The following is a 26488-nucleotide window of genomic DNA, read 5'->3' as shown; positions in this document are numbered from 1 at the left end:
ATTTTTTTTTAATGAGAATATTTCCCTCCAACATCAAAACTTCCCCCCATTATACGTTCCGCTTGTTTATAACTCAACTGGCAATGTTGTGCTTTACTCTTTCTAATCCTTAATCACTTTTACTGGCTGTAAAACAGTAGCCCGCCATTCCCACTCCCCCACTGCCCCTGCGGGTTCAAATGAGGGTACGCTTTGAATTTTGGCTCTGTGCTGGAAGATAGCGCGGCATCCCAAAGCAAGCATCAGGGAACAAAACACACTCTTCTTAATTAGTTGCACCGAAGCCAGGGTTACAAATGTGTCGCTAACCTCCGCCGACGATGTTTTGCCCCTGTGCATCCTCCTCCATCTGCTTTGCGGGTCCTACTGGGCTCACAACCCCCCCAACAGTGAGACAAGCTTCGGTCCATCTGGTGGTCAGCGGGTCCAACCTGGCAACCATGACATATATTGGACAAGATTGTGGAAATTTGCATACACTGCTTTGTTTTTTATCATTGATGTAAGGATGATGTGATGTCATTTTCATTCAACAGCAAGTGGCAGTGGAAGGCAAAGTGGCCAAATGTGGATTTTCTTCATATTCCACAAATGCAATATTAATCAAAATACCGTGTTTATATTTGTGGGGACGCATAAAACATATCATTGTAAAGTTGTTTTTTTTCACTTGACTTCCCCTTTAAATGTGAGTCACCACACTTGGCACTACTTAAAGTACCTCAATTTTCCCCAAATAAATTTTTGATGTTCTAGTAAGTTTTTAGCGACTTTTATTTTTACTTAAGACAAATGTTTTTGCACTAAAACTACCTTCTATGTTTAGTACTAATTGTGATGACCCATCTGCTAATTATTTAAAACAAAATAAATTCACATTTTGGGAATTTTCTTTTTTTTTGCATTTAATTATTCTGATTTGATTTCGATTTATTTGATTATGAATTAATAATACCAACTCAAATGGTCTGTGTTTTTATTATAAGACAATCATGACATTTTATGCATGAATCGGAGCTGTTAGTATCACTAGTTTTTGCAAATTCGGCAGCAAAAAATGATAAAAAAAAACCCTCTTTGTGTGCCAACTATTGTACTCCGTGCAGCACCCAGTGCGCATGCGCAGCTCACTCCCCTTCAAAAACCACATGCGCCAGGCTCCCGCTGCACGCACATTGACCGGAGATGCGCATCGCCGCCACACACGCGAATGTCGTCGCTCTTCACCGCCTCCTGACAACGCTCGCGAGCCGCTTGTGAGCGTCTCGGCCCGGCTGGTTCGGGACGTCATGGCCCACCGTCACACACTTTCCGTGCGCCGGGAGACGACCTGCGCGGCGTGGGGAGCCGCGCTACCGAGCGGTTGAACAACGTCAGACTTGACTGTCATCCACTTCTCCTTCTCATCTTCAAAACCGACCTCACCCCCACACCCGCCGCCGCCCGCGAGCTCCGCTTCGGCTCGGAGAGATGATCACGGAGCTGCTGTGCACCGCCGTGGCCGTGGGGGTGTACGTGAACACGCTGGACGCGGACTTCTGCTACGATGACAGGTAAAAGAGGGGGGGGGTCGCCCTCCTCCCTGCTTTGCCTTTCGGCTGCTATCACTCCGGCTCCCCTGGTTTGGTTGCCATGGCTACGGCGCTTGTTTTGCATGTGCTCTTGTTGTCAATCAGTGCTGCTTGCAATTGGACTTTCAACCTGCGCTATCATGGTATTGATATGGACATATCAATACGGTTGTGGGATTTTTGTTGTCAAGATCTTCCTGAATCAGTTTGAGGCGGCATAGCGTGTGCAGCGCTTTTCTAGATCACATTTGCGAAGGTTCCGGGTTCGAATCCTTGCAGCGTGGTCCCACATTCCAAGAACATGCACGATCGGGTAACAGACTAACTTGTCCGTGGGAGTGAATGTGAGTGCGAATGGCTGGCGACCAGTCCAGGGTGCACCACAACTCTCACCTGGGAGCGTCTCCAACTCGCGACCCAACGAGGAATAACTGCAAAACAAACCGCTCTGGTCTAAAAATCCGTTGTGTTTTTAGAAACACAATCCGTGCTCCTGCTCGAGTGCTGACGAGAACCCCATGTTGTGCCGACACCGGTGCTACACTTACATTTGCAATAAATCATCAGGTGATGACATGTAAGCAATGTGTTGGATTATTTATGAAAGCAAACAGTGGACAGGTGCTTTCGGCCCGGCAATAGTCTGCAGGCACGAACGACGGGTTATAAATCAGTTGCGCGGGGCAAATGCAAACCGGTATTCATTTATTTGATCTTGCCTAAGTAGAACTAGTCCATCCCAGAATGTCCTCCATTTTCCATTCTTGTCGCGTCCCAGCCAAGTGTACATCGGACTTTACGGCGATGCTGCCCAGCGGTCGTCCATCCATCACACTTGCGCCCGTAACGCGGCGGCGCTTGTCAGGTAGCCTTCGGGTGACGGATTACCCACCGTGTCGCCCGGCGCGTCCGGACCCACACTCCATCCTCACCGTTAAAGTTCACCGTCCACCTACGGTGCACATCAATCACCGTCTCGGTGGTAATTTACACGAGGGGGGGGGGGGACAAAAGGGGCTTTGCTTCATGGCTACGAGATGAACGTTGACGAATAGCAATGAGAGGCGTGACCCTCGCTGGCTCTTCATCAAACGGCGTCCTCGCTCAGGGTCAAGAGTCGCGTGCTGGGGAAGGCTCCCCCGGGGGGTGCGGGGGGGGGGGGGGGGGATTGGAAGAGTTACGACCGGTTACCAGCAAGAGCGGAGAACCACGAATCACTCCGCGCCGCGTGCCTGATGAGATTCCTCGACTAATTTGCCCCCTTTCTTCCTCGTTTGTCTTCTTCCAAAAGCTTATCTGACCTTTTACCTCCGCCTAATCAAATCCCGGCTACTTCACGTCACATGACGTTTGGAGAATCCCAGACGAGATGGCGAGGAAGGATAACTCTTCTCTGGGCCACGTGGATGTTCTGGTGTGTCTCTGCTTTTGCAATCAGGGTCAAGTGTTTTTCCTGGGCACAGCTAATGCTAATACCAACGAAAAAGAAAAAAACAAAAAAAATAATCGGCTTGTCGGAACCATTACAGGTTTTATTACGAGACCAGAGGAGTTGAAACACACCGGGGAAAATTTATAAAGTGAGTCATATTTTTGGGAATACAAAATATTTTTTCTGTATTGTGGGACATTCTGAAACCGTGGGCAAATGGGTTGCAGGGCGCCATGAACACACACAAATAACTACTACTACGACTAATCCAAAAATTTACGTCTCAATTTGAGGGAGGCGTTGATGACTAATTGCGGCTCTGCACTAATTTGTCGTCATCAATGCGGATGATTGCTTCTGGGGAAATATATTTGCTTTTATGAATACTTAGCAAATTTGTGATAAATAGACTAATGAAGAATTGGTGCGGTTAAAATAGCGGCGGCGTGGCGGCGCATCCAAAGTGGCTTTTAGCATTGCTAATATGGTATCCCGAGGCCTGCGTGACCCCAGCCCTGTTTTTAATCTTCGCCAATAAGTGCCTCAGTATGATAATGTCCCTCAAAAATGCCCTTGATCCCGGTTCAAAAACCACACCGCTTTTGAGTTGAAACGCTAATGAATTGCCTCGCCGCTCCGCCTCACATGACTCACGCCCTTCAGATGAGGAAAAAAAAATAAAAAATCACGAGAAGAGCATTCAACGACCGCGTGGAAATGACATTGTTATATGAAAAATGTGCTCTCACTTTTTTTTTTTTTTTTTTGAAGCAATGTTCCAGCCACTTTTTTCGCGGGGGGAAATTTTTTCACATCACCCGAGGTTATACATCCCAATCGGGTAATGGTAGCGGGATATTATGTCATAAACGACAAACAGTTCTAACGACATGATTGGCCCAATGGCGCCCGGGTTGTAATTGTGGCAGTCTACCCAAGAGGGAAAAAAAAAAAAACAAAAAAAACAAAAAGAAGCCTCATTGCATTGCGGCTGTTTAAGTTACACTATGTGCTCGGAGTCTATAAATATTGGCGCAAGATGTAGGCCAAAGAGGCATGTGAGCAAATGGGTGGGTGTGTGCGGCAATATAATGCAGCTTAGAGGGGGGGGGGGCAACGTGTCAGCTTGCCAGGAAAAATGTTCCTTGGAAAATGAATAACATTGTCTCAAGACATGCCGTCTTTAAAACGTGTCGATGAAAAGTCACCATGTGATTGCATTTTAAGCAGAAACAGGCAAAATGCTAAAAAAAAAAAATGTGGTGACGGTTGAACACCCCCCCCCCCCCCCCCCCCCCCGCCGCCGCCGCTTTTTACTATTGGCAATGTGTCACCATTATGTCGTATCGCCGTGTAAGCTTCAACATGTGTTTTTATTCATGTGCAATGCGATGGATGTCTTGTTTGAGCAGTCTGCCCGTTTGCATTCGAGGACGCATTCGTCCAAAAAAAACAGCAACCGTGAAAACACAGTTCCTGTTTGTGGCATTCGATTTCCGCGCTGTCAAGGTGCACTTCTAAAAAACAACCGGAGTAATCCAAAACCCGGCGAACACTTCAAATTGCTGCAGTTTTATTTGACGAAGATTTTACATCGTGGAAGTCGAGCAAGCGCTTCAACATTCTAAACAGGACGTGGAACAAAACAAAATCAAACCAAAGGAAACGAAACGGAGCCCGTTCGGTGAATAGCCATCCAACTCTAGACGCTATTTGCTGACACCCACGGCACTCACCGGGTCGGCCCCCTGATTTTTAAAACCTTACAGACTAAAAGTCACAGATTCTAATTTGAGGATGGCGATCCCAAGTCGGAAAAAAAATAATACCTTCAAATAATACATTATAATGCTTACGCAAAATAAATTTTTATCTGATTAATCAATAAAACGTATAAAAATAAATTAAAAAATTAAAAAAAATGTTTTTTGCTTTTAAACTGCGCACCCCATTCCCAGTACCACAAGACTTAAAAAAACAAACAAAAAAAACTCCGATTCGTCCAACTAACGCTTGTAAAAACGCATCCATGGCTTTGAGAAGCGGGGCGGGTCGCCTCGGCAGTCTGCGGGAATGATTTGGTGCTTCACACCTCGTAAAAACCGCAGAGGGATGGACAGAGAGTCGGCGTGAGTGACTGCGGGTCGAAGGAGATCAGGTGGCAGCAACGATCCTCGCCCCCCCGCCATGGTGCTTTTATCGTGCGTGTCATTGAGATACAGGAGGTATTTGTTTGCCTCCAGCGTCAGTCTAGCGTGAGATCATTAAACGTTGCGTTATTACCCGTGGAGAGTTACGGCTTCGGCCGAGGAATTTCAACGGTGAACTTCTGCGTGAACGCTCTCGTTCTGATCCCAAGTGGAGATCAGGTGCGCCGCTTATTAAGTAAACATTGCGGCGGCGGCCCGTTTCGGAAGGCGGGCGTGATAAATGGGACAAATCTACATTGGATGAAGGCGGACAGTCTGACGACAAAAAAAATAAATAAATTAATAAATTCATGGATGGTGGTGATACGAGAGTCAAGGTTTACAAGTGCTGCCATGATGGACTGTGACAAGAAAGTAATTTGTTTTTAATGGATTTTTGCCGCATCCGGACCCCATTTTTATCTTTTAGCTTTTCATATATTACTTTTAATCCATCGCACCGTTGCTGAAGGTCACTGAATTATTCATGTTGAGATGAGGAAAAAAAAATTAAAAAATCAGGTTTGTCATACACAATCGTCTCTGCTTTCAGAGTTATAGCCCATTTCCGTTCTGAAACCCACCTAATTAATTACAGACAATATGTTTAAATTTTTAAATCTTACCGAAAATGCTAAAAAAAAAAAAAAAAAAACGGACGTGCGAAAATGCTCATTTACCGTTGGCTTCTCTCTCATGTCGAGGAAAGAAAAAGAAAAGGACAGCTACACTCACTTCATCCATGACATCTTTTTGGCGCGGGCGGAGCGTATATTGTTCCCGCGAGGACTTGAGACCACACGGCAGCGACAGAAGGTGGCGGAGGAATCGAATGTACTTTTATGACGCCATATGTGGCATCGTAAAAGAGTTCGGAGGGGGGCGATTATTTTGGGACTGTGATGAGAGTTGGACAAAGTTGGACTAGAAAGCTCGCAATTCAGCTCATTTATTCTAAATTGGAATCTGGTTTTGTTGTCAGGCAAATCGCTCCCTTGTCCACACCGTGTTGATCACAGCTCGCAGTTTGAAAAGATCTTCGATAATTAGCGCCAACCCTGACCTTGCGGTACCCCTCTTTCGCTCCATTTTCCCGCTTGCCAATGCTGGAATGTGACAAATGCTCACGGGGAGAGAAAGGATTGGATACAGTGCTGCACGGCTTGTTAATTTTTGCTCGGACAATCGCCGCATGGGATGAGCAGCAAAAGAAGCTCCGCCCCCCACCCGCGCGGAATGGGGGGCGGCTACTTTGGCAGAACCAAATCTAGCGGATCAGCCTGCAGAAGCGCAATTTGTCATCAGCAATTACAGGTTCCGATTGACAAAGACGTTTTGGAGTCTGGAGGGACGTTTTGACGAGTCGCATGAGTGGACCTTAAGATTTGCTTATCTCTCGTATTTAAATTTGGCATAAAAAAAAAAAAATAAATAAAATGACATTTCGTTTGCCAAGTTAACGTGGTTGCTTTAAAATGGCGGACTTCCAATCGTGAATTTTTCGTTGTGGTGCTATTCATGATCGTCATTACACAAGACGATCAATTCCAGACACATACTTTGAATTTAATTCCTTCATGTTTAATTCAACCAATTTCTATGGGACTCCTCGGTTATTTTCTTCATTTTGCATTCGTGAGGCTAACGACATTAACGCAGATGTGTTGCTCCATATTAAATCTCCATGGTAAGACTAATTAAATGACTTTGAAAGAAAACAAAAAAAACCACGGTGGTACCTGGAGTCATAATTCATAACCCCCGGCATGTACACAGCTGCGGTTCGTGTGTTGTTAATCCACGTCGTAGAGCAACGCTCGGTCCAAATTTTAATCAAGCAGCACATTTATCACCGTGGAAGGAGGAGACCGCTCGCTCTAATTAGTCGTGCAAAGTCAGACGCTGTAATTAACCGTGTAGATTCCGGACAGACTGATCGTTTGGTTTTCTCGCAAACTGGCCGCAGGGGCTTTCCTGCCGTCGTGCAACTGCTGGAATTGAAAGAACTCAAGTTGCTCTGTCTGCGTGGGTGCTTTTGTAACGCCGTTATAAAAAAAAAAAAAAAAAAAAAATCATATTTAAATCCGTTAACCCGCGGAGAAAGCCGATGAAGTGTGCCGCACGGAAGTCATATGCCGCATTTCTGGCAGATTTATTAGGTGAAACTTATTTAATGCACACATGGGAGCGTTCTTGGTGGTCTTTGGAACGAATCAACAGTTTAATGCGTTCCTTAAGACGTATGATCCAAAGACTTCTGGTTTTGAGGGCATGTGGGTGGTGTTAAATCCCAAACCGGTACCTGCACCTGCTTGCTTCCTCGCCCCCTGAGGGTGAGCCAAGCGTCGGTTTTTATTAGCCATCGATTTCCCGTCGACATTCTTCGCTTGAGTCGGAAGATTCATCACGGACTTTTATCGACATCATCGCTCAGGAAAAGTTGCGGCGGGGACCCTCACACTTGTTTTGCTTTTATTTTGCTGACGCGGCGGCGGTGGCTTTTCGGCTTGACCGTCCGTTTAGCGCGGGGGCGATCGATCACCCCGGAGAATGCAATGAAACTTGAATCAATCCACTGAAAGATAAATGAGGGACTGGACCTCAGGATAATTGGGTTCATCATAGATTTAAGCACACACTCAACAACGGCCTAATCAAATCAGGAAGGTGTCGCATCACCACTGGCAAAAAAATAAAATGCGAACTGGACATTTTTGACCGTGTCGGGTTTTTTGTTTTTTTTTCGATTTTACCGATGTGTGGGAAAAGCAATGCGGTGCCACTTTTTTCGGGAGCATTGTTCTGCCAGTGCGGCTCACGTCTGATGTTTGACGCTCACTTCCTGAGGTCGCAGATACAAAGAGTTGATAATGGAGGAGGAAATATGCTACAGTGGGAATATTAGTCACTCTAGAATGGAAAATTCTGAATGAGTGAGGAGCTCACAATTCACACGGTACCTTTAATCCGATGAGTGTTTGATCGTCACTTTCGAGTCATTTTCACCAAGAATTCATCGAGATGATCAGAAAGAGCCGAGAACAAAAGGCAGTTTCTTACCATCTGAGAAGAACTTAATTTGGAATTATTATAATTCATTTCAGACACCAGCCTCGCCCTCGTCGACTCAGAATGCATCAAAACTGGCAGAAATGGACCAAATTGTCGCTTGTTCTTCTAAATAATTTGATTCATCTTTGTCTGGAACTCTTTCGCCAAATTAAGGAGGAATCTGAACGGAGCAAACGAGGGAGTCGACCGTCTCGGACGCGATTCTCAAGATAAGATGAGAGACGGGAGGAGGATGATGGATGGAGCTTGAAAGGAGAAAATGTGTTGAAGGAAATGAAAAGGAATGGGAGGCCGGCCTCCCAAAATAGAAGAGGAAAGAATAAGATTTCCATGTAACAACATGGCCTTTGTGGCAACCGCCAGCTAATTTATTTATTTTTTTTCTGCCGACGGGGAGTCCAATGATGCACTGAAGACAACAAAAGTGGAATTGTCGCTCAGCTCTGCTGCTGGTTATTAAAAACGAGCGCTATTCAAAGAAGATTCAAGCGCGGCTCGTCTGCGTTTTAATTCTATTGTACAATTGTTTGATGACAACGATGCAGCTAACCTGCGGGCCGATTTTTTTTTTCTGCATGAGTGACATTTGGTGAACGAAACAATGCTTGGGTGCATCTGTATGCACATGGAAACACAAATGACTGGTGGTGAGATCGTTCTCGGGTGGTGGGGGTGGGGGGGGCGGCGGCGGATGAGTGCCTCATTTGCATTATAAAAAAACACAAGCAAGTAGTCAAAGAAATCCCATCGACAAAAAAAACAAGTCCACAGAAAAAAAAAATGTCCAATCTGAAACGAGCCACATATAACAACAACAACGGAAACCTGGAAAGCCGTCCTGTACTTTCAGGATGGTGAATAGCGACTCCTGTAGCCTGCCTGCCGGCGTGGCCCAAATACGGTGGCGGAATACAAAGGAGAATCCCCCCCCCCCTCTTCTTCTATCACTACGGGAGACCACTCCATGTTCTCAATAAAGCCATCACGCTCACAAACACAAAAACAGACACCTTGCTGATGACTGTGGCTTTCTTCCACCGCATACGCGTTGTATTCTCTTCATCCAGGCGAGGGTAGCTGTGATGACTGACCGACCGACACTGATTTGAATATTTAAATTATGTTGTCGAAATGGGAGCTCAATGAGCGAATGATGTCACGGCTGATAAGCGCGAACTCCAAACTCCAAAATAAACACACTTTCTTTGTCGGGAAAACAATGTTGGGGGAATGGTGGGAATTTACTCGACTCGAGCTCACGCGAAGACAGCTTTACAGGCTTGTCAGAGGAACAATTAAAAGCAGTCGCCATTTAAAATGGTCTTTAACTCCCCCGTGGAAGCTCTCCCGCTCTCTTTTTTTAGGCTTCTAAGCGCTAAAAAGGTACAATCGCCAGACAAAGGAAGTCCTTAGCTGAACCCCCACCACCCTCCCAGTTTTCTTATGCACGGCATCGTGCGTGCACAAAGACAGAAAGTGTGCTAATGATCGTCAACATCCCCCCCATGAGGAAGACGGGCGGGCGGCACGTCGCATATATTTATTTGATCCGTCTTTTATAGGAAAGATTTGGCGAGATCATGAATTACAAAAAAAAGGACAATTAGATTTTTATGTATACTTTAGATGATGTGAATTGATTTGATTGAATGAAGAGGTTGGTATGTGCGGGGTGAGTTTTTCCAAGTCGGCCTTGATGAAGATCTGCGCTCGAGTGTTTTTAAAATATAAAAACGTACGACTCCCGATAGCTACGATGTTAATCGTTCCAAAAAGAACAGACTCATCAAGTTCACCCGTTTTTCCATAATACTTCGAAAGCCTGAAAAGCAAACACTCGCTTTCCTTATTGTACGCAAATCCGTATTGAAAGCGCTTTCGAAGCAAGCATTCTTCCTCTATTTTTTCCCCTCGCATTTAACCGCCTCCTATTTCCTTTTCCTTTGTGTGCATGTGCAACATTCTCAGGAATAGCGTCCGCTCAGCGACGCTCGTCTCCGGTACCTCCTTTTCAATTGTTATTATTGTGAGCTTAATCTGATTGATTTTTTTTTTTTTTAATAATACCACTTGCTGATGCTTATTGTCTTCGTTGCTACCCGTGTTCCAAGAATACGTGAAAAAAAAAAATGGCCACCTGGTCAGTGTTTGACGGGAATATTTACAGAATTTTTGCTTTGCATGTCGATTCAAGTGGCTCATCGGTCAAATAGAAACGCGATTATCTTTTAAAAGCAACTATGAATTAATCTTGGTTTAATTTATCCGAAGAAGTAAAATAAACCCAACCACTTAATCTAATCCAGTGCTTCTCAAATAGTGCTCCAATAAAGTGTAATTGCACACCCACTCCAGTAGTTGGCGGTGGTGCTCTCCTTGCCTATTGCGCACAGCGAGTATTAACTCTACAGTGCAGGTTTGTTTTGCAATGAAAATGTTTTTATTTATAGTTGAGGGCGGAGAGTGGGTGGTGGGGTGGGGCCACAAATTGTTTTCTTCTTGTGTGGGGGGGGCGTAACAGAAAATAATTAAGAAGCACTGCTCTAATCCAATATGTGGCACCAGACATAAACACAGGGCTCATGTTACTTTAGGAACATGTTAATATTACTATAATAGAATTCGTAGTGCCTGAAGCTAGACCCCTTTGATGTACTACAATAAAATTGAATTTTTAAAGGGACTATTTTCTTTGACAGCGGCTTCTGAATTGAATGCATCTGAGTGTAAAAGTTGTCCCGGAGTAATATTTCCTCCTCCTTCCCCAGCCGAGCCATCAAAACCAACCAGGATCTTCTCCCAGTGACCCCGTGGACCAACATCCTCTACGACGACTTCTGGGGCACCCTGCTCACCCACAGCGGCAGCCACAAGTCCTTCCGTCCGTTCTGCACCCTCACCTTCCGCCTCAACTACGCCCTGCACGGCCTGCGACCTTTTGGGTACCACCTGCTCAACGTTGCGCTTCACGGGCTGGTGACGGCCGCCTTCACCGCCTTCAGTCGCCCGTTGTTGGGCGGCGGACTGTGGAGTCTTCTGGCCGGCTTGCTGTTCGCCTCGCACCCGGTGCACACGGAGGCGGTCGCCGGCGTGGTCGGGAGGGCGGACGTCGGCGCAGCTTTGTTTTTCTTGCTGTCTCTTCTCTGCTACGCGAGACACTGCGGGCTTCGAGCGAAGCGATGCTGTGGCGCAAGGGGCACGGTGGTGCGCTGCTGGATGTGGATGGTGGGCAGCTTGTGGTGCGCCGCGGCCAGCATGCTTTGGAAGGAGCAAGGGGTGACGGTGCTCGCAGCGTCCGCCGTCTACGACCTCTTCGTCTTCCATCGACTCACATTCCGACAGGCACTCTTGCTCCCGCTCGGAAAGGTAAAACTGGGGAATCCGGTGTTGTCCCTTGATTGGTTCGATGGTTGCGTTCTTGCGGGTGTCACGCGCCGTTTGCACTACATTATGTCGTGTATTTCCGGGAAAAAAGTACTCATGTTTGCTGGTGTTTGATTAGCGAAACCGATCCCCTTGCCAACACGACGGCGCTTGTAAAGTGCTTCACAGTCGTCATAAAAATTCTCCTTGGCTAGGTTGGGCAAGGACAGACGGCTTTCCGCGAAGCATCCCAAATTTACTGTCTGAGTGATAACCTTCAGCTTCGATTTGATCGCTTGCGGGGTGGGAGCACATGTATCGCATCTGTTTTCCAACGTGGATTAAAAATGGAGGTGAAGCCAAGCAAGAAAGTTCAGAAGCCATAGGAGGGTGGATTGTTGCAAACACTGGAATAGTTTGGGAAATAAAAACCTGGAAGCCTTCTACTTAGTCCTCCATTGTTCCGAGCGCTTACAGAGCGGTCTGGAAGATTTCATCACTCTGGGTGATTGTAAGAAGCTGTCGGGACGAATCTTTCAGCCCAGGCACGTCATCGGTTGCCAGGCGGCAGGGAGTAGGGGGGTAGGGAGGGGTTCCCGGTGCCAGCCGCCACCACATCTGGCTCATTTATCACTGCGCCGGTACCCTCCCGTACGGGCCCAGTCGCGGTTATCTTGGCAGGGAGCTTGTTACTCGGCGGGCTCGGCCTTTTGGGGCAATTGTTTCCTCGATAATGAGCCAGACGTCTCAAAAAGAGACGCTTGGGAACACAAAGAGATGAAGGATGCAGGAGAGGGAAACTATGCTCTCATTTCCCTCGCTTTATCTGTTCCCTGTCTTGGGAATGGACCACTTTTGTTTCACTCGAGCCAGAGTCTTTCGTTGTAAGGCTAAAACGGCAGCGTCTTCTTGGTCGCGTCAATTCTAAAGATCTCCGACTGCTGGTTTGCTGCAGAGACGAGGAAATGCAAATGGGCCGACAGCCGGCGTTCCATCCCTCATTCCATTTACTCCCTAATCGGACTGAGATGAGATTTCAAATGGGGAGAGGTAGGATGGGCAGAGAGTGTCGAGTGGGAGATAGAGACAAAGGAGGGTGGGATGTTTGCTCCGCAGTCTACAGCGTAGGAGTCAAACTCTGGTCCGTGGGCCACATTTGGCCCGCAGTGTAAGTATTTTTGGCCCGCTAGGCTATACCAAATGAGAACTATACCATTTTACATTCTATATGATAATAGTAACATTCAAAATGATAAGGGTAATTTTAAATATTGTATTGCATTAATAAAACCACTTATAATAAAAATAAAAAAAATAAATAAATCAGCATTTATTTTGTTTTTAAAAACATAAATGCTGGCCCGCTGCTTAATTCAAGCTTTACTTTTCAGCCTGGAATATTATATCTGAAAAAAAACAAAAAAAACAATCCATGAGTTGTATCAGATGCTCAACATCAAAGGCCAACACTCTTGAAATCGTCAACTCGCACCACTGATCAGCTGTCCTTCAACATCTTTGGATGGCTTCGTCAATATTTTGGAACTACAAAGTATTTGGGATTTTTACGGGACTCGGTTCAAATGCCACACGTGATCGCTCAGTCGGTTGGAAGCAGTCGTCAGCATCTTTTTATTTTTATTTATTTATTTTTTTTAAATTGGACGTGATTTCAATCAAAAAAAGTCTGTTGGACTTTTTGCCTCAGCACCCCCTGTCGTCTTGAGCTGCTTCGCCGCCGCAGATTATTGCGTGTTATGAACTCAGCTGCGTTCCTCTGCTGCTGCTGCTCTGGACGCGTTTGATACTCTCGGCACGCCGCCGCATCAACATGTGGATTTATAAAATGAAAAAGGCGAGCGGGGGAATTAGGGAAGGGTTTACGGAGTATGAGAGTGAACTTTAGAGATAGACATTGTGAGAGTTGAAGCGTTCCAAATAAAACCCAACGTGAATCGAGATCATTCCGAACACTTGTTTCCTAGTCTGACGTAGAGCAGAATAATTATTCGTAATCATCTGATGTGGTTAACCATCTCCGGGGAAAGCTCGTAGCCAAATTGTGTGTTGTCTTTTGGTAGCAGTCTATTTTAACGGAGGCGGCAGTTTGTGGGCTTTTGGAACGTTACGGCGCCATTGATGTTCCTAATTGATGTGGTTTGAAAATGAATATATATATAAATATATAAATCAACACCTTCCAGGAGTTTGAGAACAAAACTGAGAATCCTAATCGTCATTTCGGGCGGATCTAGGGCATTTTTAGCTTGGAGTACCTAATAATTTGCCGTATCTTATTCAGATGTTTTGCAGTTTTGCGATTCTAATCCACCAGGAAGCCCAAAAGCCATTATCAATAGAGAAAATGAATAAATCATGTCAGTGTTTTGCAATCTTGAAGAGAACTCACTCTTTAAAGAAGCATCTTGCACCTGCAAGGCTGCTCATTTGATTCGCTGGAAGCACTTAAAAATTGATTAGCGTGAAGATTCACGGTCACGCTTGAAAACAGCTGATGCATCGAGGTGGCAATTAAGGAACAATTTAGGGTGGGGGGGGGGATGGATAAAATAAAGCTTTTCCGCTTTCATGCCACCAATTGCTGGAAGTACTTTCGCTTGCATGTTTCTCCGTTCATGTGGCACCTGTCTAAGTACTCGATCAACGGCCTCCTTTAAGCGCAACGTGAGCATCCCAAGGGAGGAGCGGGAGGGGGGCGGGGGGGTTGCCTGCCCCTGTTGACCCTTCTCATGGTTTTTCCACTTCTCATCTGGTGAAATCAACAGCCGAGCCGGAGCCAGTAGGTCCTGCAGGGCCGCGCTAAACCTCTTACGATAATCCTAACGCACCGTTTTGTTATGGACAACAACTTTTCCATCATGGTCCGAACACACAAGGAGATGTTTAGCCCATTCGTGACGCCATTGAGGGCGTTTGTTTTTAATCATGGAAATCGTTGATGAAACACAGACCGCTGCGAATGCTCTGCTCTTCGAATGCTTTACGATATGTTTGCGTGAGCTCGTACGCTCTTGAGAGGGGTTCAAATGTAGTTCACGCCGAGGACGAGCCGGGAGATAACAAATGGGCTCACAAAAGAGGCGGCGAGCAGCGTTTCGGTGGTCATCACTCACGTGACGTCGCATTAAGTCCGTGAGGGAAACTCCACTTGACCTTCACCTCCGAAGACATCCAACATCTCTAACGGAGATTAAAACCCAATGACAAACTCATAAAAGGAGAGCAATTAAAAGATCACCGTTTAAAGCGTTGCGTGACAGTCGACCTCATGGCTGCCGAATTAAGGCTCTTATGAGATGTAAGCAGTATCTGCATACCAACACAATGAGTTCTAAGCTGATTAGCAGTCACACTCGAGGCAAACCCGACAACCGAGCGGGAAAGCCAAATTTAAATCCAGACTAGACCAAGGTACCTTTGGTGGCACAAAACGCTTTAGTATGAACCTGTGAAACCAATTTGGATACGATGACGGATCCAAAAAGTAGACCTAGGATTCATTTATTTATTTGTTTTAATCAAATGGTGAATCATTTCACAGTTTATCATTAAGGTCTTATAATTCTGCTTTCTCCAAAAGTTTATTCGACAATTATCGGTGATTGAACGCCATACGACGACTCCAGTGTTATTTTTTGCTTTGTTTCAGAAGAAGAACCTGAAATCCTTCCTGAGTCTGGCTGTTCTGGCTACCTGGGGCGTCATTCTGCTGTCCGGCCGCATCTACTGGATGGGTAACAAGCCTCCCAACTTCTCCAACTCCGACAACCCAGCGGCCGACTCTCCGCATCTCCTCACCCGGACGCTGACCTTCCTCCACTTGCCGGCCGCCAACGCCTGGTTGCTGCTCTGCCCCGACCGGTTGAGCTTCGACTGGTCCATGGACGCGGTGCCCTTGGTGAGGTCCTTGGCTGACTGGCGGAATCTTCACACGCTTGCCTTTTACGGAGGAGTCGTTTTCCTGACTTGGTTTGGGTTTCACGGACCCACCTCGAAAGGAAAGGACACCGATGGGAAGGTGACAAATGGGAAATCGGTCACCAATGGGAATGGTTACCATGCCCCCGACACGAACCACAACACAGACTTGGGGCCATCAAAGATCACCTTGAACGGGACAGCCGGTCTTCACGACGACCCTCCTTGGATGTCGCTACCACCCACCGAAAACCTTGTCATATTCTCATTGGCCTTACTCGCGCTACCGTTCATCCCGGCTTCCAACCTCTTCTTTTATGTCGGTTTTGTCATTGCGGAGCGGGTACTCTACATCCCCAGCATCGGCTTCTGTTTACTAGTGGCCACTGGTGCTAGAACCTTGTACGTCAGACTCAGAAGAAGAGGCTACAAGGCCTTGCTGGTGAGTCTCTGTTTGGGGCTGGTGCTGCTCAACGGACTGAGGACAATTCAAAGAAATAGGGACTGGAGCAACGAGGAGAATTTGTACAAGTCAGGAATTAGTGTGAACCCTGCAAAAGGTAAGATGGGTCAAGTCCTTACGATCCCCCACGATGTGGATTCTCACTTCCTTTTTTTTTTAGGTCTTTGGTTTCCTTTCGCCAAGACTTGATGTAGTCTGACAGTGTGTGTCAATGTCTCCTGCAGCCTGGGGCAACTTAGGAAATGTTCTGAAGAGCCAGGGCAAGATGGCGGAGGCGGAGAAAGCGTACAGAAATGCTCTGCACAACAGAGGGAACATGGCTGACATGCTGTATAACCTGTGAGTGTTAAAGACGTCGCCGGCTCTCCCACTCCTGCCACCTTGACGGGAGTTGTGCTAATCACATTTGTCACATACCGAGGGAGGCGGAACGCGAAGGAGTGACAGGCAGGAAACAAAAATAGATGGGTTAGAGCACGAAACAAGGGCAATGAGAAAATAGCGTGGGTAGCTTCCTCTGAAACTTGACCTCATTAAGTTTTTGGAAATAACACAAAGTCACTCCCACACTTGTGAAAGCCTAGTTGGAAAATTGTTTCCCTGAAAATTCCCAGTATTCAAAAAGTCTTCTGTATCTCTTCTCCTCTTGATGTCTTCCAGGGGTTTGCTGCTACAGGAAAACGAGAGATTTTCGGAAGCGCTTCATTACTACAAACTGGCGATTGCGAGTCGACCAACGCTAGCATGTAAGAAAACCTTGTGTAACGTATAGACAATTACGGAATTTGCAGATTCTGACAGTCTTTGGAGTAATTAAACCCAGACGAAGGCTCACGCTTCAGGCGATTTCATCCTAATCACGAAATCCATACAGAACTAATTAAAGAATAATCAATTGTTGAATCCAAACATTCTCATCCTTCCTCATTTCTGGGCCGCAGCGGCCTACCTAAACACGGGAATCATCCTGATGAACCAGGGCAGCCTGGAAGAGGCCAAACGGACCTTTGTGACGTGCGCCAACATTCCTGACGAGAATCTGAAGGACCCCCACACCCACAAGAGCTCGGTCACCAGTTGCCTGTATAACTTGGGGAAACTTCTGCACGAGCAGGGTCATCAGGAGGTACAAGAATACCTCTCGCTTACAAGGCATATTTTTGTTGATTTAAAATCTTTTTGTTTTTTTCCGGCATTCTACAGGAGGCCCTCTCCATTTACAAGCAGGCGGTGCAGAGGATGCCCAGACAGTTTGCACCACACAGCCTTTTTAACATGATGGGTATGGCAATTTTTGTTTCGCATTACACTAACATCAAACATCAAAACCCTCACGGATCATAAATCCAGTGATACCTACTTTGTAAAAAGGACCCATGATGGCATTCAATGCAAGCAAAGTAGTCCGATGCTGACTTTGGCCGGAGATGTGTTGATGAAACTTCTTGTTAGACGATCCACATGAGCGGGGGCTTTAAAGTGAATTCAACAAATGCGAACGCGTTGCCAAAGCAAACGGCGGAGTAGTGGAGCTCCTAAACGTGCACTTCTACTGGAGAGGATTGAAGATAATCCAGAGAATAAATCACATCCAACGCCTTGTTATTGGAACACTAATGACATTAATGGAAGCTTAGAGTTGAGATGGTCCGCTTGAGCTCTCATTGAGGATAAAGAGGGTGTTTAGTCAGCTGGGGGCGGGGGTGCTGATGTCATGTTGATGTCATGTCGCGGCAAGAGCCAACTGGATGTGTCTTTCTGTTTCCCAGCAAATGGAAATGGAGTAACTTTACATTTCCAATTAAACCCTGACCCCTGTTTGCTGTTCCCAGGAGAGGCCTACATGAGGCTGAACAAGCTGGAGGAGGCCGGTCACTGGTACAAGGAGTCCCTCAGGGTCAAGCCGGACCATATACCGGCCCACCTCACTTATGGAAAACTGCTGTCCATCATAGTACGTACGCACACCGGCTGCATGTCTAAAGTAGATTGTAAAAATATCGCATGAGATGACGCACAAGGACTCTCGTCAAGGACGGCTGCCAGAGAGCTTTTCAGAACTTACTGTGGAGGATTTCTGCAGGTCACAAGCCATTTCCAGTTTATTCATTTTTGCGCATAAGCATATCAAGTATCGGGTCACTCGCGCATACGCCGATGCCCGAATGTTTCCTCGCGCTGCAGCAGCTGCAGAAAAAACATCCTGTCCTTCCACTAAAGAAAGAAAAACTCTCTGACACTGATGTGACAACAGATGTTGTTCACAGCTGAGTCCAGTTTGAATGTGGGAGTTGCCCTCAATAAATCCTGGAGGGAGATTTGACCTCTTTTCTTCCCATGCAATTTTATTTTGTCCTCATAAAGGAGTCAGGCGCAGGGAGGAAAGGTCAAACTCAAGTCTTGTACTATGATTGAACACGAAAGTGTTCTATAATTAATGAAAGGAAGCCCATAAAAACTTGGTTGCATGTTTTCCGTTGTTTTCTTGCAGGGGCAAAAGACAGAAGCGGAGAAGTACTACCTAAGAGCCATTGAGCTGGACCCCATGAAAGGAAACTGCTACATGCACTATGGTAAGACCAAAACACCCCTAAAGAACTTGAAAGTCTAAATTGTGGCGCTGGTCTATCTGGGCTTTGGATTCATGGTCAGGCTTTGAGTCTTTGGCCGATTACACAGGGATCTTTGGCAGCTTTCATCCAGCATTCAAGCGTTGCAGCGTCAGCCTCGTATCCAGACCACAACCAGCTGAAGCTCTAAACCAGGGTGGACTCCGTGTCGCGGCCTGTGTAACCCGATAACGCTTGTAATTATGGGGGGTTCAACAAATAACAGCAGGATGTCGGAATGGAGAGGGAACAACTGTTTGTGAAAGGAAGTTGTTTCTGGGGGGTTGGGTGTAGGAAGTGATTTGTTGTTCGGGGGGAACTTGGATTGGTGGCTTTGTCGATGGGGGATTTGGTGCTGGTGGGGTGCCGACCTTCTAGTTTGGTGAAGTGGTTCAAGAAACTGGTTGTTGACGGGATGTGAGTCATTTGGCAAAATTGTTGATAGGTTGCGATGGTTTTTCGGCAAAGTCGTGGTCAAGGCAGGACTAGGAATTTGCTGTTTGGTTGTGGTCTTGACTTCGGTTTAACCGGTTCTTTGAGGAAGTTGTCAATGGTAAGTGTGGCAGAGGGAGTAATCCTCGTTTCTGGTGGTGCAGTCCCAAGTTGGTGTCAGTTTTTCAAACAGCCGACAGGTGGGGTTGCGGAGGTGAACAATGTACTTATTGGCTCCCAAGAAACTCGAACCCGGGCCTCCTGTTTCCAGGAAGTAGACCGGCCATTGTGTCTCCCATATCTTAGGCTTGCTTTGGCAAGGTGCAACACTGCTGTCTTTGGACCGTGCCGCTTCCTCTCTGCGTTATCTTGCAGACTCGTGTAATACGTGATATTTATTTGGCGCATTATCTCACATCTGGCTACTCGAGTGTGTCCGGGGTTCACCGGGTGAGCTCGAAACGTGCGCCTGATATCTGTCGGCCATTTTAATAGGAAGATGCTCAGGGCAAGCAAGTGCATCCTGCCATTGTTTGGAGAACAGACTGAACGTGTCTGAAGGAGCGTCTGACACGTAATGGTTTATCATCTTGAGATTCTGGGACAGGAAGTTGTGACTGGCGTGCCAGGTGCCTGGTCGGGAAAATCCGAAAAATAATTCTCAAGCATCTTTGTCGCTCACTCGTCCTCTTCCTGCTCATTTCCCGTGACGCTCGTCTTTTTCAGCAGCTCCATTCATCTTCCATTGTTCCCCCCGCTCGCAATTATTCAATCTTCCTCATCTCTGTGCAGGTCAGTTCCTGCTGGAGCAGTCGCGACCCGTCGAGGCAGCAGAGATGGCGGAGAGGGCCGCCGAGTTGGAAGGCACGGAGTTTGACGTGGTTTTCAGTGCAGCCCACATGCTCCGGTGAGTTTGGAAAACGATCCAGTTGAGGTCGTTTTTCATTTTGGATTGACACGTTGCGATCTTTTCAGGCAGGCGAGTCTAAATGAGGCGGCAGAGAAGCAGTACCAACGTGCCGCCGGGCTCCGACCAGATGTAAGTATCATGTTTACATCAGTCCCCCCCCCCCCCCCCCAAAAAAAAAATGTGGCGCTAGTCCGTGAATCAGTCACTTGAAAAGAAAAGAAGTCCATTGTTTTGTCTGGGAGAAGTAATTTAGAGTTCACAGGAAGCCATGTAGTTTTTTTTAGTTTTTTTTTTTTAGACAAGGTGGAGAAGCCACTTTCCTACTGTCGTTTGTCTTTCTGGTGACGGTCCACTTGACTCAAAAGCTAAAATAATTACCGTATTTTCCGGGCTATAAGGGGCATCTATATATAAGCTGCAGAAACTCTTTAAATAAATAAATAAATAAATAAATACAAGCCGCACCAGGCTACAAGCCGCAGTTTTCTTTGTTGAAAAAAAATGAGTTGTTTACTGCATGTACAGAACGATTTTGTACTGTGAATGCACATAAAAGTAAAAAAAAAAAATTCTTAAAACAGTTCAACCTTTTAACACGGCAACAACTTTGCTAATTAAAACAGAACAGACCCAAAAGAGATTTATTTAGCGTATTTTCTGAACTATAGAGCGCCCCTTGTGGTGAAAGAAAAATCCACAGAAAAGCTGCACTGTTGTATCAGCCGCGTGGTACAAAATCGAGGAAAAAAAGGAGCGGCTTATAGTGCGGAAAATACGGTAACCTTACATCTATGGTCACAAGGAGTTATTTCGGGAAAACAAAATGGCGGCGATGTCAAAGATGACATCATGGAGAAGACATTATTCGTGACGGCTTGCTACATAAAGTTGTCGGCGGAGTGAAAACACGGGAGCTGTCTTGCTCTGCAGCTTTGATGGTGGACACATAAAACCGTTCCCACGCATCCAGTCAAGGTCGCGACTGGTGCTCTTGCGCATGCAACTCGACACCAGTGGTTTTCAAACCGGGGTCGGCTAAAAACTCATGAACGCCCGTTATACACCACCTGACGGTTACTCAAATGACTGTCCTGCTAACTCACTCTCTGATTGTCCGCTTTTTCTAGTACCCGGCGGCGCTCATGAACTTGGGAGCCATCCTCCACCTGAACGGAAAGCTGGCCGAGGCCGAGGCCAACTACCTGCGGGCGCTGCACCTCAAGCCCGACGACGCCATCACGCGCTCGAACCTGCGCAAGCTGTGGAACATCATGGAGAGGCAAGGGCTCGCCACCAGGATGGACCAATTTTCAACTTAAATAAGACGGCGAGGGCTAAATTGCGAGGTGCTGAAATGAACTAGGAGGTGACTGCACCGGCTGGTTCATTAAAAAAAATAAAAACATAAAAAAATAATTCTTCACCAGAACTGAATGCACTACATGAATTCAGCAGTGCTCGTTTTGGAGATACGGTGCAGATGGATTGACCTTCTCTGAAGATTTGTGAAGAAAAAAACCCAACATGTGGTGCCAAAGCTCGTATGCCTTTCGTGCCCGCGAAAAATGCCGGTAAATGTGCCGGTAAAAGCTCTTTTCACATGTTGTTTCTTGTGTGATCACGTGTTAATTTATTGATACTGTTTTGTTGTGAGAGCCGATGAATTCATTGGCTGCTTATATTGCGTCGCGTTGCTATGATGTCATAAGAAAGCGTCAGGAAGTGGACATGTAGTGAATTTAGGAAGGAGGATTAGGGTCACAGATTCAAGGAAAAATTAACTCGTAAATTTAAGAGAATAAAGTTATTTTTATTTATCTATCAATGAATACAATTTTCAGGGAGAACATTTTAATTAATTTATTCTTTTTTTTAATTCTGCCCTTTTCCCCAGAAAAATCTGAATTTTTATCTGTAAAAAATATGTCTCGATTCTGATATCAACTGTAGTAATGCAACTTTTTTCTCTAAAAAAATCTGACTTTTATTTCTTTAAAATATAAAATAAAAGGTGAAAATATAATAAAATAAAATTATAATCTATCTAATTGAATATTCTCAAAATAATTATTGTTTTTCTTTCTTTTTTTTCTTTCCCATTGTTTTTTTCCTATTGAGTGTGGCCCTAATTTTCCTTATTTTTTCATACATTTAGTACATGAAAATATTGAAATGGCTCCTTCCACTGCCTTTTTTTTTTGCTTTAAACACAAAACTCACAGCTTTCAACATTGTTATTATGTAGCAGGCTGACAGCCATTTGAAAATTCCACAACACACAAAACATCACTGGATGCATTCGTAGCACAAACCAAACATTACATTAGATGTCTTTCATGATCCGTGTCATTTGAATTAGAGAACGTGTCTTGTGTTTTGTAAGGAAAACTGAACCTTTTCGTCCAGAATAAAACTGTTTGACAACTAATTGCTGTGAATCACGACTGTTGCACTTTGAGCATGCATATGTCATTTGCATCACTCGACATATCCTGTAACTTCACCCTACTACCGGTAAAACCCATAAAAGTGAACTTCAGAAGATTCTACTCACATGTGCCTTGCATTGCATTCCCAAGCAGGCTGCAGCAGCACCTGCTTCTTTTATGGGCCCATGCGAAACACACAACAAGGAAGGAAGGAAGGCAGATGAAAGATTTCCTCACCGCTCCTCTTCATCACTCTGTGGACTAGCAGAATGACACATGATCAGGACCAGCGATCTTTCTGTCAAGCATTTTTAAGGCTGATAAATTGTTTTGTTTTTTTGGGCTGTGGAGCGACTCGGTATAAACAGCGTGGATGCCAAATAAGCAGTTTCCATCCTCACCGTGCAAGAGTTCACACTTTACGTCATCTTAATTTGACTTGAGTATAATCATGAAAATGATCATTTGTGTGATCTCATGCTTTTGGATCAACAACTAATTATGACCATTCAGCTGTTTGAGACTGCGTGTAGTTAACGTGCGTGTGTGTTGCATACAACTCAAACGGTCGGTATTGTTGAGCCGTTTCTAATGCAACAGTGACCTCTGCTGGACAAACGTCTAAACTACAAACAGCTCATAGGGCGATTCACGGGTAACGAGTAAAAAGTCTTACCTGTGAGTATGTCACCCTGAAGGAAGCGCATATTTATGCGCCATTTTACATCAAGTTTTTTTATGAAGTAAAATGGCCTCAAATTGCCGCCATCTTCCCGTCGTGTATGAAGACGCTTATTGTGGTGAATTAATTTGTCGATGCTCGTCATCAAAATTAAAGAGTATTTAAGCGAAGGGGTGGGAACGACAATAATTGAACAAAATTGTCGATTTAATTTCAAGTTATTTTTTTTAGCTGTTGGGAATACAAACTAGCTTTTCCAAACATGCTAGTATTTAAAATCAATGCCTTGTGCAGGCACGTGCGTCAGCGAGCGGAATGACGTCACCATTCGCAGCCGCAAAACTTCCCCGGATGTTTGCTAGCTATCCCATGATGCACTGCGTTTATTTTCGAAGCTCATTATTGTACTGCTATCTCATTGCGAGCAAAATTCAACAATATTCACTAATCTTCATCAGACTGGTTTATGCCAAAAAGAAAAAAAAAAACATTTATTAGTCACACAATGTGCAAATTACACAGACTTCTTAACACAAATTGACTAAGTTTCTCTGAAACCATACTTATACTATTGCACCACCTTGTGCGAATCCCGTCAATTGTTCCTCTCCTCACGAGCACTGTACACAAACGCACGAAGAATTGTAACATCTCAGCAAGATGATTTGTGACGCACACATAGCAAAGCGACATTCCGTGTTGCGGTTGCTTGTCATGACAGTGCCACACATATGGGGACCATGAGGATGTTCTGCGCCGATACATATGCACGATACAGCCACTAAGATTTATGAGTAGAGTTTCATTGCGGTTTATCTTTTCCAGACTTATTTTGCATCATCTATTGTGTGCACGCACTGGAAAACAAAGTTCTCACAGATTTGTCATTGTCCTAATCAAAGGCACTTGAGATTATTCACGCTCTACTTAGGCACAGTGTCATGAAATCGCTTGAAGCGCTCGTCTCTTCAGGGAAGTGGAGTGCGCATGATTTCAGTAGAACTCGATCAGATATTCCGGGTAGATCTGGTTGCTGTCGAAGATGACGTAGATTTTCGGGTTGGCCGTGTCATCCACGCAGCTGTCGAAGAAGTTGGTGAGGCTGGTGTCCTTGGAGGGCGGGCGGCAGTAGAGCGGGTGACCCAACGTGTACTCGCCCACCAGCACCCGCGCCAGGAACATGCTCTTGTACGACGGCTCGCTGGCGAAGATGGGCGGCGCCAGCCCGTGCCGCTGCAGGTTGTTGTTGTGTTTGCCCGTGTTGTGGCAAAACTTACTGGAGTACTTGGCGTCCCGTGCAAAGTAGCTGCCTGCGAAGCAAGAAAGGCACTTTTGTCAGAAATGATCCAGCAAAGCGCGGTCGCTTTTATACCTTTGCCGTAGACGTCGCCGTTGCTTCCCGTGAGCCGCCAGTCAAAGTTAAACATGCATATGGCCTGGATGTTGTTGTGACCCGTGCCGTGGAAAAGCATCCGCTCCTCAATATCAAGAGTGCGTTTCACTTTTCTCAGCTGCGTTTTCTTCCTTTGGAAAGGGGACACACACAAACACATCTGATTGTTACCAAGGGAGTAAAACAAAAAAACAAAAAAGCAACAGAAAATCTGCCAACCTGCAGAAAAATTCCCACAAGTCCAAATTCTGAATCCTCTGAATGGATTTGATGGGTCGATCCATGGATCTTTCGTACAGCCGGGCCACTTCTTTAAACTCGTAGGTGTCTCGGCCTAACTGGACAAGCTATCACACCAAAAAAAATAAAAAATAGTAGAAAAAAAAATAAAATAAAAGAATCAGTAGAGGTATCACTTTTTTCGGTACCTGATAGGGCTCGTCCGTGTTGATCCTCTCCCAGTGACACGGCACGGGCAAGGCCAGATTGTCGCAAATGAACCTAAAGGTGAAGCGAAGGTCATACACCAGACTAGATGACGTCATCTGGCCCACATTTTGCTCACCTGAAGCCGGTCGCAGAGTGGAGGGAGCGCTTGATTGGCCGCTGCTTCCCCGTCGTCAAGTTGACCTGCCGCATGACTGGTAAGAACAAGGTCAAACATGAACGAAAATCGAGCGAGACTTATCTCGCCAGCGTCGTACCTGAGAAGTCCAGCCGGTACGTGTACTTGGCCGTGTAGAACTCCATGACGCCGCGCTGGTTCAGATTGTAGCACTGCTCGATCTGAGCGCTGGTCACGGAGCAGGCAGCGCTCGGGTCGATCTGCAATGAAACCGTCAGTATAGTGGCGACTTCAGCCATAGATTTCAGAGTAGACGAGACCTTTCACTCAGTGGTGTGTGATACTGCAACGATTGCTATCATTCCAAACCTGAGTAAATTCAGTGTCAATATCGCTGATACCAATATTGGTATCACTAAAAAATCTTCAGAAAATATTTAGATTTTTAACAAGTTCTCACCACCGTGTAGTTAAACCCCAGAACAAAACCTGGCCATAGTTTATACATGACAATGATTTTTTTGTTTGTTTTTTCTAGGAAATGAAAGAACAGCATTTCGAAAAGACACAATTTATTAAAAAAAAATCAACAAGACATTAACTCTTTTCTTTGGGATTTATACTCTTAAATGGAAGAATCACACCACAACAAATTTTCATTGTTGTTTTGCCCTCATGAAAAAAATTCATGCGAAACAGAATCTCCACAGAATGACTTTTGAATTCTCAAAAGGTGTGCACAAAATTATCACTTGAAATATGCTAAATTAAATTTCCTATATATTTACAACTAATTTAAATAACAGTTTTTCCTGGATTTAAAATATTTGCAAAAATGTATGAAAACTTAAGTGGCAAGCTAATTACACAATCAGATTGGAGGTGGTATAGAAATTTGCATTAGATCATGCATCTCCGGAATGAGTAGTAAACAACATTTTCCAATACACCGCCGACGCGTCTACGTCACACAGTACCCGTATGTCCGTGTATTATCACCGGTGGGGGGGGAAACAAGCAATATCACGTGTGTTGTCCAGTACACTACCTCAAACATGTGCCACACCCCGCACTCGGCCAGGTAGAACCAGCACCAGTTGGGCTCCAGGGTGTCCATCTCCTCCACCTCCGGGGACTCATCCTCGGCCGTTCTGATGGCTAGCATCGCGCTAATGTCAAACAATGGATGCCAAAACAACCCATCGACCACCAACGATGGAGGCGATTTAGTTTAGTCACACTGGCGTCTATCCGGGCGATTCATCCTGGGAGCTCAGTCCGAACATGACGCCGCTCGCCGCTGTCTGTCGTGACTCTCACGGCGTCAGAATCCCAGTCGCCCGCTGCCATAAAATTAAAAAGCGGAATTATCAACCAAATCAGCTGTTTTCGACGTTCGCTTTCATTTCCTGGTTGGGATGCTGTATCTAAATACGTCA

At 45.6% G+C, this 26488-nt stretch overlaps 2 protein-coding genes across 3 annotated transcripts; one reads left to right on the top strand and one right to left on the bottom strand.

The window, feature by feature from the left end:
- Nucleotides 1-1149: 1149 nt before the first annotated feature.
- Nucleotides 1150-22408, top strand: LOC148341364 (protein O-mannosyl-transferase TMTC2-like). Of its 2 annotated transcripts, none has more exons than XM_088288483.1 (12): nucleotides 1150-1553; nucleotides 11033-11630; nucleotides 15301-16126; nucleotides 16254-16368; nucleotides 16690-16775; nucleotides 16971-17155; nucleotides 17233-17311; nucleotides 17862-17983; nucleotides 18521-18602; nucleotides 19863-19977; nucleotides 20046-20109; nucleotides 21108-22408. In XM_088288483.1, the coding sequence occupies exons 1-12, from the start codon at nucleotides 1471-1473 to the stop codon at nucleotides 21297-21299; spliced, it is 2547 nt and encodes an 848-aa protein (XP_088144609.1). In that variant the 5' UTR covers nucleotides 1150-1470; the 3' UTR covers nucleotides 21300-22408. The 2 variants fall into 2 exon arrangements, with proteins under 2 accessions (XP_088144609.1, XP_088144608.1); XM_088288482.1 differs by having other exon boundaries at nucleotides 15298-16126.
- Nucleotides 22409-23421: 1013 nt separating this feature from the next.
- On the bottom strand, nucleotides 23422-26475 carry LOC148341363 (protein mono-ADP-ribosyltransferase PARP11-like). The gene is made up of 7 exons (XM_088288497.1): nucleotides 26098-26475; nucleotides 25189-25309; nucleotides 25050-25125; nucleotides 24913-24985; nucleotides 24704-24831; nucleotides 24464-24615; nucleotides 23422-24401 (listed from the first exon to the last, which is right to left on the bottom strand). Exons 1-7 carry the CDS (start codon nucleotides 26212-26214, stop codon nucleotides 24085-24087), a joined length of 984 nt encoding a protein of 327 aa, XP_088144623.1. The 5' UTR covers nucleotides 26215-26475; the 3' UTR covers nucleotides 23422-24084.
- Between the last annotated feature and the right edge of the window lie 13 nt (nucleotides 26476-26488).

Source organism: Idiotropiscis lumnitzeri, chromosome 2 (genome assembly GCF_059441095.1).
Source record: "Idiotropiscis lumnitzeri isolate Australia: NSW breed Sydney's pygmy pipehorse chromosome 2, RoL_Ilum_1.0, whole genome shotgun sequence".
NCBI lineage: Eukaryota > Metazoa > Chordata > Actinopteri > Syngnathiformes > Syngnathidae > Idiotropiscis > Idiotropiscis lumnitzeri.
This window is presented reverse-complemented; position numbering and strand designations above follow the sequence as displayed.

Coding starts and splice junctions, on each gene's coding strand:
- LOC148341364 (XM_088288482.1), top strand. CDS start 1,471: ATGATCACGGAGCTGCTGTGCACCGCCGTGGCCGTGGGGGTGTACGTG. Junction 16,369..16,689: donor GCTGACATGCTGTATAACCT/GTGAGTGTTAAA, acceptor GATGTCTTCCAG/GGGTTTGCTGCTACAGGAAA. Junction 20,110..21,107: donor CCGCCGGGCTCCGACCAGAT/GTAAGTATCATG, acceptor CGCTTTTTCTAG/TACCCGGCGGCGCTCATGAA.
- LOC148341363 (XM_088288497.1), bottom strand. CDS start 26,214: ATGCTAGCCATCAGAACGGCCGAGGATGAGTCCCCGGAGGTGGAGGAG. Junction 25,126..25,188: donor GTACCGGCTGGACTTCTCAG/GTACGACGCTGG, acceptor TGTTCTTACCAG/TCATGCGGCAGGTCAACTTG. Junction 24,986..25,049: donor CACTCTGCGACCGGCTTCAG/GTGAGCAAAATG, acceptor CTTCACCTTTAG/GTTCATTTGCGACAATCTGG.